General features: G+C 41.6%; 1 protein-coding gene and 1 pseudogene across 1 annotated transcript in view; both read right to left on the minus strand.

The window, feature by feature from the left end:
- The window catches only part of ABI3BP (ABI family member 3 binding protein), a 186417-nt gene that overhangs the window by 105487 nt on the left and 64677 nt on the right, over positions 1-16253 (minus strand). Inside the window, exons 6-7 of the mRNA XM_066621268.1 lie at positions 12484-12665; positions 7596-7657 (exon numbers count right to left, since the gene is read on the minus strand). Coding sequence (XP_066477365.1) covers positions 7596-7657; positions 12484-12665 — 244 coding nt within the window. The remainder of the gene's footprint in view (positions 1-7595; positions 7658-12483; positions 12666-16253) is intronic.
- LOC136646975 (5S ribosomal RNA) lies at positions 2548-2667 on the minus strand (annotated as a pseudogene).

The following is a 16253-nucleotide window of genomic DNA, read 5'->3' on the forward strand; positions in this document are numbered from 1 at the left end:
CCCCTCTCATCTATGAGTTCCAGTTGTTGTTAAATATATCTTTCAGGATTCCTTGTTTAAATAGGCTGGAAACTGCTCCCCTTTTTAGTTTACTTATTTAATTTCTTCCCAAGGGATAAGTCAGTTCTTCTGACATAATCTAAAGTCAAATTTGCCAGTTCCAAGAATTGTACAGCAGCCTGGCCCTAGATGTGTTAGCTATAAAAAAAAGTTGCCTCACTCATCCTCAAGCTATAAGTCGTATAAATGAAACGAACTACAATATATGGCGTAATGACCTAACCGGATGTTCCAAAAGCACTAAAAATTAAACAAACGTGCTGATTGCTTAACTTGATATGTTTTGCAATTGCGCAATTTTTAATGATAGGTTCATTTTTTAAGGCAAAGGTTTCTTGAACTTTTTTCCCCCCTCAAAGAACAAGTATAAGAAACTCAGCTCTTAGATACTGTATATGCAGACACTGTGGAGCAAAATATATGTGACAAATGACAACTAGATAGAAGTGAGTACACTAAGATCAATGACAACTAGCGCCAGAAACCAGACACACCGACTCGCAGTTGTATGCCTAATTCACTTCACAAAGTATGCTGTACATTTCATCTGGTTTGGCAAAGATATGAAGGAGTTTCAAACAACCACACAGCTTTTGGCAAAGTAATATAGACCTTTTAAAGAAGCAAAACATTTCTTTGCAGCAGTGCTGGACTCCATTTGACTGGACACATCTTTCAAAAATATCATTTTTGAGAAAAACACACACAAGAAACTAAAGATCTCTTGGTCAAAGACTGAAAAAGACTCCACCTTATAGCCTGGCATTATAAAACTATTGCATCAGAATAAAATGGAAATGGAATATATCTTTCAACAGAGTTTTCTCCACCCTATTTCTGGCTTGTAAAGGGGAAAAAGGAACAGTCACCAATGCTGATACATGTTTTTTGTGGCTTTCCTAGAGTGCTAAGTCTGACCTTTTAGGACAAGAGGGTAAATGCAGTTATTTTTTATTCAGTACAATAAGAATACTAATTGCTTTAGAAAGATTCCTTGCATAAAATTAAATCTATAAAATAAATGAAATTACCAAAATAATTTGTTCTCTCCCTCAAAACAGTTTTAGCTAAGGAAACTAAAATTAACGATGTAAATAATGTAGGAGTGAAACTGAGGATGTGCACAATGTTCGTTTCTTGGCCAACATCTTTGAGGAAGAAGAAAGCCAAATGACATGTGATACAACCCTGATTGGGCACACTACATGGGGTAGGGTGGATTTAACTCGAACCCTATTGCAGTCTGAATCCATGGGGCCCTCAATTTAGCTGCTATTTACCTGGAAAAAAGCTGCTATTGGTGCAAAGCTGCAATGCACACAGGGGAAAAAGGAACTCTCATTAATGCAACACATGTTTTTGCTGCTTTTCTACTGTCCTATATCTGGCTGGCTAGAGTAAGAGTGTGATAAACCTCTAACCATCAAGAGATTTTATGCCACTATAAAGTGGGTGATGGAGTTGACAACATGATATAAAACACTTGGTAGCAACAGAATGACTGGCTTATTTATTGTCTCTCACTCATTCCAGAAGTAAACATGTTTTGGTGTGGCTGTACCAGTGGGTGTGGAGGGGAGATAGGATTGGGCCGTAAGAGGTATAGCCCATCATTCCACCATATGTGTGGCTTGGCCCATTAATATGGGCCTCTACAGCCTCCCCATCCCCCTTTCTCTAGCTCCTCACCTAGTTTAGCCCCTTCCTGCCCTCCTCTCTCCTGCCAGGCTTCTTTACACACTTGTATTAGGTGTGGATTGAAGGAGGGAAATTTACCATAAGAGACACAAATCTCTATTCATGCAATCAAAATAAAAACTTTTATCTATTTAGATATTATAAATTAACTGACTATCATTGCAGTGTGACTGGTGTGCAAGGCTTCAGCATCTGGCTTTAATAAAAGGATGACTAATTACATTTCCCTAAACCCTGGTAAAATTGCTGGGAAAGTGTTATAACAAACATTTGTAATATAAAGGGGAATCCCTTGCTAGCTTTGGTGCCAGGTTAGAGCAGTTCATGTCTCTAGCATGATGAGAAACCCTCATTTTCAGCACTTACAGCCCAATCCTAACTGGCCTAACTGGTAGAATGAGCAATTATTATTAACAGTATTTATATACCGCTTTTCAACTAAAAGTTCACAAAGCGGTTTACAGAGAAAAATCAAATAACTAAATGGCTCCCTGTCCCAAAAGGGCTCACAATCTAAAAAGATGCAAAGGAATACCAGCAGACAGCCACTAGAACAGACAGTGCTGGGGTGAGATGGGCCAGTTACTCTCCCCCTGCTAAAAAAGGAGCACCCACTTGAAAAAGTGCCTCTTACCCAATTGTCATTCAGTGGGGAGGCTCAGGGCACCAGCAGGAAGGACTGTGCCACCCTTCCAGTGCCAGTGGGAGACCAGTGCATGCTGAAGCAGGTAAGCTCTGCCTGGGTGGGTTGTTGGTTGGCAACCTTCAGTCTCGAAAGACTATGGTATAAGCCTACAGCACCTGGTATTCCCTGGTGGTCTCCCATCCAAGTATTAACCAGGCCTGACCCTGCTTAGCTTCTGAGATCAGATGAGATCAGGTATGTGCAGGGTAACAGTTGCTGCTAAGGGGAAGACAGAACAGGGGCAGAGAGAGGGAGTACTGGGGCAGAAGGAGTGCAAGGAGAGGGCAGACCAGGCCCAGGAGGAAGCAGGATCTGTGGCATTCTGCCAATTTTATCACTCCTCCCGGGCCTGAACAGATTATCTGGACCCATTCCAATCTGGCTTCAGGCTGGAGTTCAGGACGGAGACTGCCTTGGTCGCCTTGGTGGATGACCTTCGCTGGGGAATGGACAGGGGGAGTGCGACCCGGTTAGTCCTGCTGGTCCTCTTGGCGGCTTTCAACACCATCGACCATGGTGTTCTTCTGGGTCAGCTGGCTGGGTTGGGGCTTGGAGGCACTGTTTTGAAGTGGTTCCGCTCCTTCCTGGCTGACAGATCCCAGGTGGTGGTGCTGGGGGACACTTGTTCGGCACTCCGACCTTTTAGGTTTGGGGTCCTGCAAGGTTCCATCTTATCCCCCATGCTCTTTAACATCTACATGAAGCCACTGGGAAAGGTCATCCGGGGATTTGGAGTGGGGTGCCATCAGTATGCTGATGAAACCCAGCTTTATTTCTCCTTTCCCTCTGATTCTGAGGAGGCGGTTGGGGTCCTGGATCGCTGTCTGGAGGCGGTTAGGGGCTGGATGTGAGCGAACAAGCTGAAATTAAATCTGGATAAGACAGAGGTGCTCTTGGTTCGGAAATCCACAGCTCGGGTATTGGACTACTGTCCTGCACTGAATGGGGTTGCACTCCCTCTGAAGGAGCAGGTCCGCAGCTTGGGGGTTCTCCTGGATCCACAGCTGCACCTGGAGGCCCAGGTGGCATTGGTGGCCAGGGGAGCCTTTGCTCAGCTTCAGCTGATTCGCCAGCTGCAACCATATCTGAGCTGCGCGGACCTGGCCACAGTAACCCATGTCCTAGTGACATCTAGATTAGATTATTGTAATGCGCTCTATGTGGGGCTGCCTTTGAAGACGGTCAAGAAATTACAACTAGTACAGAACACGGCTGCTCATGTGGTTGCTGGGGCACGTCGGTTTGACTCTGTCGGGCCATTACTTCGGCAGCTACACTGACTGCCGGTTCTGTTCTGGGCCCAACTCAAGGTGCTAGTTTTGACTTTTAAAGCCCTTTATGGCTCGAGTCCGGGGTATTTGAGGGACCGCCTCCTTCCCTACAATCCTGCCCGTACTCTTGGATCATCTGGGGGGGCCCTTTTGACTGTGCTGCCACCAAGAGATGTGAGAGGGGCGGCGGCCAGGAAGAGGGCCTTCTCGGTGGTGGCCCCCAAACTTTGGAATACCCTCCCCTTAGAATTGAGAACTGCTGCCTCGTTGCTAATATTTCAGCGTGGACTGAAGACCTTTTTATTTCAAAAAGCTTTTAACTGTTGACAGGCTGGCTGGCTTTCCTTCTTTTTTATATTAGAATCCACAGGGTTTGTTTTAGATTTTTAATTATTGTATACTGTTTTAGTTATTGTTTTTAATTGTTAATTGTGTATTTTTAATTGTTGTAGGCCACCTTGTGTGCCCATGGGGCAAAAAGGCAGGATATAAATCAATAAAATAAATAATAATAATAATAATAATAATAATAATAATAATAATAATAATAATAATAATAACTGGTGCAAGTAACCCCATAGAGCTGCTGGGGCTTACCATGGGAAAAAAGTAATTTTACCTCAGAGAGACCTTCAGCAGCATCTGTTCCCATGCTAGATACAGTGGAGATCATTTCAGTGCCACTGCACTGCATTGCAGGAATCTCAATAGGATTTTGCAGTTAGCTTCATACAAACATTTGTAGTGTTCTGGCTATTTAAAAAGACACTGTATGATGGCTTTACCTTGAAGGTGAGCCTGTTGTCTTCAGTTGCACAGTGAAGCAACTTTTACAACACATTCCTTTGGTGAAGGAGCTCATACCATAATTGATTTGTTAATCTTCAAAATGCCATAGGATCCTTTGCTGTTTACATGACAAAACCACTTGCCATACAACAGGGCTACAGATGTCCAATTCTTGACATGGTTAGAGCCACAACATGGCATGTTGTTAAGCAGTTATTGCCTTTGTAAACCATTCCACAACACAGAGCCAGGGTATCTGCCTTTCATTAATCTCCAGCTGCTGGCTGCTTGGTCCAAGAGCCTCCAGATGTATTTTAGAGCACTGTTGATATAAAAATTCCCCAAAGTACTATTGGGGCAAGCTTTAAGAAGGGGCATCTTCAGTATCCTCTTTGTCAAGATATATAATGAGAATTGGCTTAGTGACCACTAGTTACTCAAACGTGGTTTTTTTGCGTTATCAAATGTTATTTCAGAACTAAATTTTGTTCATTAAACTTGTTATTACTGTTGATTTTGTCTGCTTTTCCCAATCAACTCTTTACAGGAAAATGAATCAAAGGGAAGAGCTTTAAGCAAGGAACCTTCTGGTGTGTTGTCTAGTGTACAATAACAGGGTAGACTAAGTTTTGAGTTTTAGTTATATACAATGTATCAGTGGACACAAGGAAGAACAGAAATCAGTGCGGAATATAGGATATCCAACCCCATCTCCAAAGAAAGCAAAACAGTTAACAATTTCAGTTAATTTTCACACTGTAATCAACATCCGTATTTTTATTTAAAAGTTATTTACAGCCCAGTCCTAACCTTCACTGGTACAGCGGCATGGTGGCCTATGCCGTATCCAGCACAGGTTAGGAGCAGGCTGGAAGTCTCCTCAGGGTAAGGCAGTGGTACTCAAACTTTTCCGGCTAGTGGCTCCCTTGACCCCCATGGTTGTTGGCCATGACTCCCCATCATGTTCCTGAGGGTTGGAAGTGACATCATTAAATAGGAAGTGGCCAGAAATATTAACTATATTAAATATAATATTATAATATTATATTTATTATAATATAATATTAAATATTACATATATATTAACTATATTAATATTAATCATATCATTAATTAAATGCAGATCTTAAAAATATATTATTAATACATAGCAATATACATGCTTTATAAATGCTCAGCTGCTGATCACTGTTGGAGACAGAATGCTGGAGTAGGTAGATTTTGTCTGGTTCAGGAGGACTCATTCTTTTAAACTTTGTAAGCATACCAATAGAATTGTTTTATCAAATGAACTTTGTGAACAACCAGTCTGACCAACATTACACACACCCCTGTGGACCCCAATCCAACTAGTCATTTCTCCCATTCTCCTTGGATAGGATTCAACCCTTTATTAATTTAATGAAATTAAATTTTTCCAGTAGCTGGTGGGGAAAACAAAAATAGACCATGAAAATATATCAGAGCTGATAAGGGTTTGGTTAGGAAGCTGATTTGTCTCCTATACTAGGAGATGCACAGCTCAAGCCCATGCATGTCTACTCAGAAATAAGTCCCATTAGAGTCAATGGGGCTTACTCCCAGGAAAGTGTGGATAGGATTGGGCTGGCAATCACTTCATCAATGGCTGATAAGTATTCCCTTCAAATAGCAAGATTCATCAATTTAAAAATACAGCCTTTCCTCTTCAGTCAAACAACAATAAATCACTTTAAAAACAGTACCCTTTTTCTGCTCCTGGCCAAGTAAAGTGTGTGCTTGTCTCAACCCTTCCCCTTTGCCAACTGCATGGAAGCAACTTTAAGAGTCCCCATGACTGGTAAAATAGGAAGCATTTTATTTGGGGAGGGGGAAGAAAGCGGGAAGGTTTGGAGATTGAAAGGGGGGAGTGGAAGGGGGAGGGGGTTGAAAAGAGAGATTTCACTTTGATGAGAAGTGATCCCAGGCTGGGAATTAGGAACCAACCAGACAAGGATCAGCGAGGGTTAAGGACTGCAAGCTGAGCATGCTCAGTACTTGCCAGATGGGGGTTGGAGTTGAAGAGCTTTGGAAACAACATGCAGTGAACACAGAAGGCAGCAGCCTCAAAGTGGAGGGAGAAGAGGGCAGGGTGGCAGCAGCCACTCTTGCAGCTGAGCAACTCCCATTTCTTCTGCTTTTAAAAAAAAGCACAGATGATGGGCAGAAAACGGGCTCGTATTCTGCCCAGGGGTGTGACTGTATCACTGCAAGAGGACATCCCCTTTGAGTTCCTCCCCTTTGAGTTCCTGTCGCCTCCCTAAAGAGCCATTATAGTTTGAATAATACTGGGGTAAGGGAACATTTGTTCCCTTACCCTGTGTTGAGCCCCAGCCTGCTCAATGGGGCTACTTGGATTTGCACTAGCTAATTTGCCAACACAAGTCCAAGAAGCCTTATACAGGGCTTGCAGACCCAGGATGGGGGTTAGAATATGGTAAAGGCTTCCTCCACTGATCCCGCTCTTCCCAGGCCTGTCCCACCCCTATTCTGCTCTTCCCCCAACCAGAAATTCCCCCTCCCTGCCTCTGTTCCATCCTCTCCCAGCCCCTGCACTGCTTGGTGCTCATTTTCCTCTGCTGACAGCCAGGGGTCTGAATGCAATGCCAACGAAATAGTTCCCACAGTGCACATTTGCACTTATTAGCACCAGCATAGTAGCTACTGTGCCAGCACTAGTGATATTTAGGAATGTGCTCTTAGTAACTGTGCTTGGTACAGGAACACAGAGACTCTGCTAATGGTTAATGCTAATTATGCTGATTTATACCATTTTGCTAGTTTATACCATTATGCTAATGGTGCTAATAAACCATTAGCATTAATTTTGCATCCTCTGTCTTTAACACAAGTTTGTGTGTGTTATGGGATGCAGCACTCTTCTGAAGCTGAGGGATAAGGGTTATTTGTGGGTTTCTTAGATATATGTAAACAATGTACAGTACTCTTACCATATTTTATTTGTTGCTTAATTTTTTTAAAGTTGCTTTTTGTAATTAAAAAAAATCAACTCATTTGATGTACTGGTTATCAATAAATTATAAGAAGCAATCCAGATAAACTGAATTTCAAACCTGTGTATGGGTTTTTGGTAACTTGTAGTTGTTCTGAAGTTCTCCATTTTCTTTGTCTTTACCTAATATAAAGATAAAGTGACAAAGTTACACTGTGCTTTTTAACAAAAAAACTAGTTTTCTGTCCTTCTGCTCTGTAACACTTCTTCCCAACTGTTTTGAAGCAGGTATACTCAATTGAGTGACAAAATATCCCTTTGAAAATCTCTTATATTGTTCAATCTGAGGCATAACAGCTAACCAATCTGTAGAGAAGCTGATGACTGCCACTGTGGTACAGGCAGGGGTTGGACTAGATGACCTTTTAGGTAATAATAATAATGCAGGTATTTCTATACCGCCTTTCTTGGACCTCAGATTTCTCCTCAGACTTTATTCAAGGCGGTTTACACAGGCAGGCAATTTAAATCCCAGTAGGGATTTTTACAATTTGAAAGAAGGTTTCTATCTTTCAAGAAACCACAACATTCAAGATGTTTCTTTCTTGATCTGGTTGCACATTCTGGCCTCCATCCTCCCACGCTCAGAGCAGATGGAATAGCTCGGCTCAGCTTGTCAGCTGCTTCAAGGTCACACGGTGCCAGTGGCCTCGAACTGGCGACCTTGTGGATGTTATCATCAGGCAAATGGAGGCTCTACCCTCTAGACCAGACCTCCTGCCCATGTACCTGATATGTACCTGATCATATTATGTGTTAGGAATCAACTAAACATACAACTGGAATATAAAAAGTTTTCCATAAATCTAACATCCCAGCATTCCCCAAAAGTCACTTCATCAATTCCCAATGAACCAATCAAGGTCGCACGGTGCTGGTGGCCTCGAAATGGCGACCTTTAGATGTTATCTTTAGGCAAATGGAGGCTCAACCCTCTAGACCAGACCTCCTGCCCAGGTACCATACAGGTACCTTCAAAGTGTATGATTCTATGATTTCTGGGGGCTTTGGCTCAGCAGTGGTTCACTCAGTGGACCCATACTGGCTGCCACTGGCTGCTTGGTTCACTTTGGGGGCACTTTTTCACACTATGTAAAGTGCCATATACACTGTTGACATTATATAAACAAATGAATTAATGCAGTGGTTCCCAAACTGTGGGTCAGGACCCACTGGTGGATTGTGACCTGATTTTTGGTGGGTTGCCAAAGGGTGATGGAAAGATCACATAACTAATTGCCTCAAGCTCTGAAGATATTCAACAAATCAGATACTGTGGCAGCTAATTATCCTGCAAAGTGCTCTGAACCTGCAGGTTACAAACATGTGTAAATATAGGGAGATAAACAAACATCTATCTTTTTTCCTTTTTCTGGTTATTTTTTCTTTTTTTCTGGTTTTTTCTGATTATTATAATAAATAAAATATGATTTCCTTCTAGATCTCCTCTTTTAAAAGTCTGATGGGTTCTGACAGAGTGTTGTTTAAAAAAATGGGTCCTGGTGCTAAAAAGTTTGGGCTCTGGGCAATCCATCACTACCAGAATAATAGAGATTGTACTTTATTGTTGTTTTAATTTTACTGCTAATAGCATCTAACCCTTTCAAAAACATTTTCAGTGTCTTCACAACCTTGTGAGATAAGTTGTTTTTTTCCCAGTGTTGAAAGAACTGCCCCTTGGCCCTTGGAGATGGGTTGAAGCTAGAAATTTATTACATTCCGCCAACAGATTTTACCAATGTTATGTATTTATATCTGTGCTATATAGACTATATATAGCTATATAGACACTCATTCAGAATCCATGCTAAGTTGTGGGCTGTTGTGCACTAGCAAACGACAATGAATTGGATCAGCTGAGTTCAGCTATATTGGCCTTCGGTAACTGCAGATTGAGACCCGGGAGGAAGGAGCCAGGAGTCAGTCTCAGTAGATACTGTTGTGTCCAAACTAAGTCCCAGTCTGACCTGCAAAGTTTTATAGACTTTCTTGGTCAAAAGGAGCTAATTATCAGCTTGGATGAAGTCACTCCAGATTTTTAGGACATTTCATACCCCAAACACAACTTCAGTCTGCAGTTCCAGTGGCACCATCAGACAAGATAGCAGCATATAGATCTACAGGTTCCTGATTCTAGCCCAGGAAGCTTTTCAAACTGCAGGATTCACAAGGTCCCAAGGTACCCAATGTTGCCAGGTACCAAATAACACATTGTAATAGTAACTATAGTAGTTACTATTATAAATAGTTATAAATAGTAACTATAACTAAATACTGTTGTTAATAATAATAATAATAATAATAATAATAATAATAATAATAATAATAATAATAATAATAACAACTAGGATTTGAAGCTATAGCTTGAAACTAGTTTAAATATTTGCACATAAAAGAATGACTGGGAGAGACAGCATGCAATCCTGCAGCAATCAGAAGCACTACCTCTATAGTAATACTTCTCCTAACATGGGCAATTCATTCTAGCAAGTTGAATGCTGCATGAAAGAGCATTATCAAATGCATTGTTAATCTCATAGGCAGGAAACAGGAGCTGGTTGTCCCAGGATGCACTATTCCCATTGCCTAGACTGCTATCAATCAGGACAAAGAGTGCTATAACCAATCAGTGCTCAGAGAGACCCTGCTATGGGAGGTATTACTGAATCTTTGAGGAGGCCCTATAAAATTCAAGCCTCAGCATCTTTTGACTGATTTTTCTAGCTGGAGTAAAGCCCACAATCTGCTTTTCATTTAGTACATGTAACTTAGAAAATATCTACTAAAATCAATTTATTTTGTTATTGTAACCTATTCAAAGCTTAAACATTTAATACATAAAATAAGCTACACGCTGAAGGTCTGCATACATAAGGAACACCTATTTTCTTTTACAATGGGGAAACATTCCACACAGGCATAAGAATTTTCCATTGCATAAAGCAAAGCATTTTATCTCATTTTTTTAAAGACTGCGAGGGGGACAGAGAACCATTTATTTATCTTCATAAGCTACTTTGTGAACTGCTTTCGTTACGAAGACATACATAATATTCTTAATAATAATATTTTATTCTCCCAACAACTCTGTGGATTCACCCTGAATTAGATTGGGCCAAGAGACAACAGTTCCCAAAGACTGTTGAACTGCCCATGAACTTCACAACTGAGCAACATTGCCCAGTCCATAGCAAATATATAATCAACTATGTGACACTGGTTGTCACTTTGGAGTCTGTGAGTTCACTGGAGCTTTATGAGCATAAATGAATACCACTGTTGGGAACTCAAGTCAGGTGACTTGGACTCGAGTCATGAAAATGCACGTTTTTCAGTGACTCAGTGACTTTTGAGTCACACACATGGAAGACTCTGAAAAATCTTGAGTCAGGTGTCCCCTGACTTAACACTTGTTCCGACACATGCTAACTAGAGTCTGCCTGTGTCTGGGTGTGCTTGCTTACTGCTTTTGCCACGTGGAAAACCTTTTGGGGCTATAATTCTGACCAGTGAGCAGTAATTCTGACCAGAGTTCCAGCCAGGAGGCAGGAAAGGGTTAATTAATCAGGTGGGAGGGGGAGTGAGCTCTTTTTCTCCATCTCTGACAGGAAGGGAGGAACCAATGATCATTGGACAAACTATGGGCTGAGGGAGAGCAAGGGGAAAGCCCAGGGAGGCAGGAGAAAACTCTTGCCTGGTGCTGCTTTCCAACCTTATGGCTTCTCTTGGCTCTGTTGCTACTTGGGGGAGGAAGCCCCACTGAATGACCAGCTAGAGTGAGACTACTTCTGAGTAAAGTTGAATGGATCAGGTTGTCCTAGAAAGCCTCCCAGCTGCTGCTCCTGACCCTCCTCCTTCCTCTTGCAACTTCTGTCCCAGCTCTCACTCAAGTACCTCCCACCCCTCCAGCCCTCTTTACAGATGGGCAGGGACAGCAGGGGAGTGCTCAAAGAGAACTCCAACACACACACACAGCCTGGCAGCAGCCCTGTTTTTTCCACGACAGACTTTTTTGGGGGGGGGCAACTTGTCCCGAGTCCATTGGAGTCACTAAAGGGTGACTTGGAGACTCGGAAACTGCTGCCATTATGACTCTTTTTCGAGTTGAGTCATGGGGGGCGGTGACTCAAGTCAAGCCCCTTTGGGTTTTCCCAACACTGATGAATACAGCCTTAGAAAAGGTTGGTTCACTGGGAATTGATGAAGTGCCTTTTGGGGAATGCTGGGATGTTAGATTTATGGAAAACTTTTGATAATCCAGTTCTATGTTTAGTTGATTCCTAACACATAATATGATCAGGTACATATACTGGGATTTATAATTTAAATGACTGCACAATAGTCCAACATGACTCCCCCCAAATACAGAATCAAACTAGATGCATTGGGGCAGGTTCACACATGCCTATGCCCAGTTCACACGTAAGGCCAGAAGAACTCTTTATATGAAAAGAGTGTGCGGGGAAGCCAGTGAAATCCAACAGCTCTCCCATCTGACCTTGCTAGGCTTTGCTGCATTAAGTAGTTTTCCAATATTTGCCAGACTTAGGGCTCAATCCTAACTCAGTTTCCAGCACTGACAAAAGGGCAATGCAACTTTGAGGTAAGGGAACAAAGATTGCCATACCTTTAGGAGGCCTCCGTGACTGTCCCTCCAGTTGCAGGATATAGCACATGCCCCACTGGCCCAGCTATGCCAGTGGTGAAAAGTGGGTTAGGGTTGTGCCCTTCCTCTGATAGGAATGAACTAGGTCACTAAAAACAGCTTAAAGCAATGGAGTGCAGTAAAGTGAGGGAATGTTTTCTTCTCTCCTACCTACTTTTTGTGTAATGAGTAAACTCCTCACCACAACTTTTTATGTGAATGGAGCAGCCATTACATGAGCATAAAATACAGGTGGCTACCCCATCATGTCTATTTGGTACTTTAAAAAATGAAAGTTACTTACTAGATACAGCTACCTTGTGACTGAAAATCTTGCTCCAGATTCCATTATCTGTATTGTCTTTCACACCAAATTCATAAATTGTGTTGGGTTTCAAATTATCCACCACAGTTTCTGTAGTTGGACAAAGCTGGAGAATCCACTTCTTATTCTTGTCTTTTTCTCTGTAGCGAACTGTATAAAATCTAGTCCATTACAAAAGTATATATTTAAAAAACAATAATAATAAGTAACAAAACAAACTCTTCTGAATGGCTGGTTATTAAGTCTGCATTATTATGATGGGGCTTAGAAGCTGGGTGGCAAGGAGGAGCCGTTGCTCAAGTAGTCACTAGTTTTTAACATCTCTCCCTACAATGGCAAGGATCTAACCTGGGGTGACTGATTAGAAAGTTTGAGATGGCAGCTGGGGTGAGTGGCTGGACAAAGGAAGTAAACAACATTTCTGAGGTTTCTCCTACAGGGGAAAGGCTTATTTGGGGTTAAACTCTGAGGTGTGGTAGAATTATGGATAGTTGGTGGATGCTCTTAGTGGCTGCTTAATAGGCCTCTGTAGCCCATGGCTACATTTGAGTGATACAGGTCTATTTTGCTTGCTTGTAGGCAAGAGAAGGTTGAGCCACCTCAGGAATTTGGGTGAGCCCTGAGGTGCCAGGGAATGAAAATATATACAGATCTTGCTTCTGAGCAAAGAGATGCTTTGATAAAGTGTCATTCTGTAAGGTACATCTTGAGTGGAGAACTAAGAACACAGTTCTGACTACTGTGAGACAGTGAAAGATAGTGAGCTGTCAATATGAGGAAGATACTGGGCAATAGAAAGTATTCAGCCCAGGTTCACTGTCTGTGAGGCACAGTGACCTTTGACCCTAGACCATAAGTCACTGGATAGCCCAGCCAGTAAAGTATAAGCAGAATACTAAGAATTAGTTTAATACTATAGCATATACACAATGGAAGAGAGCTGCTTGATTTTAGAAACAAATGCTTAACAACTTAAAAGCCACACTGCTAATGCATAAAGGCACATAGAATAGTGAAAAGTTAGTTTCACAGAAAAGCTGCTTAGAAAGCTGTTTTGCTAGCTGAGACCTTGGGGCTTCAGAGTCTTGCGTGATACACTTTAGAGTTTGGAAAGGGAGTAGCAACTAGGGCAACAAGGAAGATAAGACTTTTCCTTGGCGGAAGTACATTACGATGCCAGGTGCCAAGGCTCACTTGTTTATTCTTCCAAGTTTTCAAAAGAAGGAAAAACACATATGGGGACACAGAATATATAGTCTTTGCCTTAAAGTGTAACCAACATATATGGAGACATATAGAGACATGGTAATTATAGAAGAACCAACATGCTTGATTTTAGAAAAGCTTTAAGAAAACTAGACAAAGAGTTTAACATTGCAGACATCCTTATCGGATGGCAAGGATGTTCTTGGCAGACAGCTGCAGGAGACAAATTTAGAAAAAGAATACAATTAACTAGATAACCAGGAGCATCCTTAACAATTAGTCTTTGTTTGAATTGTAACTGAAATGGAGAAAGAAATGAATGTCAAAGGGGGTTGGTGCAGGATTGATTAGGAAGGCACAGAGAGAGAGAGAGAGAGAGAGAGAGAGAGAGAGAGAGAGAGAGAGAGAGAGAGAGAGAGAGAGAGAGAGAGCGCAGTTTGCCTGGTATGTAATATCTGAATAACTTGTTTGAAGGTAAATAGGAGAAAGATTTGTTAAAAAGAAAATGTGATGCAGTGAAAGTTTGGCTTGTTTTATGTTAAAATATATGAAAAGTCACAAGAAGCTGGTTTGAAGCCTTAGCCAGCCACAAAAGGGAAGAGGTCACTTATATACACCACTATAGAGCCCTCAATACCAATGTACTCAAGGTAACTAGTCATAATAGTTATACAGAATTAAGACATATAGTAAAACTGTTTAAAAGAAGTTTAAAAGACTTTGGTTCGCAAAAGTTCGCAGAGGGCCCACAGGGAATATCTAAAATCAGGAGAAGAGATGCAGAAGAGATAAGACGGGTGGCTCAAGTAAGGCCATCCTAATTAAGAAGGGTTTGAAAGAAATATATGTCAATAAAATAGGTTAGAGGTTCTGCCAAATTAAGGTCTTCACACCCGTGTTTAAGTGTTTGTGTGTTCTCTTTAATGAAGATAGTACAAAAACCTATTTTTTTCAGAGAAGTTCCTAGTTAGATTGATAAATGTGAGTGGGGGGGTCAGTGCTGGATGGAATGATGTTACAGCGAACCCTACTGGTTTTGAAACCTTTTGGAAATTGTGTAATTTTGGCACAGTTTTAAGATGAAACCCCACCTGTATGTAAATAAGAGCCAATCAATGGTTTTGTTCGTTTGTTGCCCACCTATTTTCCATCTTGTATGTAAATGGTATTTTATCTATATCCTATTAAGAGTTAGCCCCATTTATGATGTCAAACTTTCAGCAAATGAGAAGTCTAGATTTTCAGACAAAGCATTGTGTGGTATAAAGGTTAAGGACCAGTGTTCAGAAGGGGTCCATGCTTTGAACATGAGTCCCATGGACCAATTGTATACAATTCAATAAAAGCCTGTGAACCTTCATCCCTGTGTACCGAGTCGTTCTGAGTTGCTTATCTGAGTTGTTGATTTGCCTTGCAACATCTGGATGAGGGGGAGAGTTCTTGAAGGGTAGAACGTTCAGATAAAAGGGAGAGGGGAAGTTTGTTGGTGAGAAGAGTAGGATCTGGCAATTAAGGCAGTTAAAGCAATAAAAGCAGTTAGTGTAGAAAATAGTTAATATAAGTTACAGTATGCTCTTTAATAAACCAATTTCAATATCCTGGTGTTTTATGTTGCCTTATAAATAGAAACTGCTAGATTGTTAAATCATGTTTAAGTGCAATCCTGTCTCCCACCATATTCCACCATGCAGCTGAGCTCACAGAGCAAGTGCTACATGCAATGCTGGCGGGGGGGGGGGGGGGCAACAAGATGGACCTGGAGAGGTAAGTAAAATTTTTTCTTACTTGCCTCTCTGCTATATGCTATTGGGGGGGGGGGAGCTCCCATTAGCACTAACTGAAGCTTCCCTCTTGGGACAAATAGTAATTGGTGGTACTTGATATTTCTTCCCTAGATAGCAGCAGTGGAGATCTGATTCAGATAAGGATGGGGGGGGGGAGAGGGTTTTAACCCTTTAACCCTTGCCTCTAACATGCCCCCAATTTGCATTGGGCTCCACCTATGACTGTGCCCCAGGAGGGAAGATTTCATTAGTCTCAATGGGAGCTTCCTTCCCATGACAAATTGTAGCTGTAAAGGGAAGGAAGATTCAGATCAGGACTGTGATGCAGCAAAGGGCTAAATATCGAGCTTGATCCTTAGCTACTTACTGCACTTCATCAGCCCTCAAACACTCAGCTCTTCAGGATAATAGATGAAGCAAATTGCCATGTCTAATGAAAACGTATTTTCTACCTGTCCTCAACAAATTCACCCTTAAAAATATGACCTACTTTTCTAATTTCCTTATTTTGTTTCTATTTAGAACACATATAATTAAAAAAACACAGTTAATAAGTGACTTTTTTTGCTCCTACCATATAATTTTAGTAAGGCCTCTGGGGCGAATATGATTGGAGCACAGCTCCGGTCACGATTAGATGATAGGTGCTGCAATCTGCAGATCTGATTATCTGTAAATTTTGGTATCTGCAGGGGTTCAAGAATGGAACCCCATGGAAACTAAGTCACCATCTGCAGTTGTTTTGATTTAGCCCTAGTC

Source organism: Tiliqua scincoides, chromosome 3, assembly GCF_035046505.1.
Source record: "Tiliqua scincoides isolate rTilSci1 chromosome 3, rTilSci1.hap2, whole genome shotgun sequence".
NCBI lineage: Eukaryota > Metazoa > Chordata > Lepidosauria > Squamata > Scincidae > Tiliqua > Tiliqua scincoides.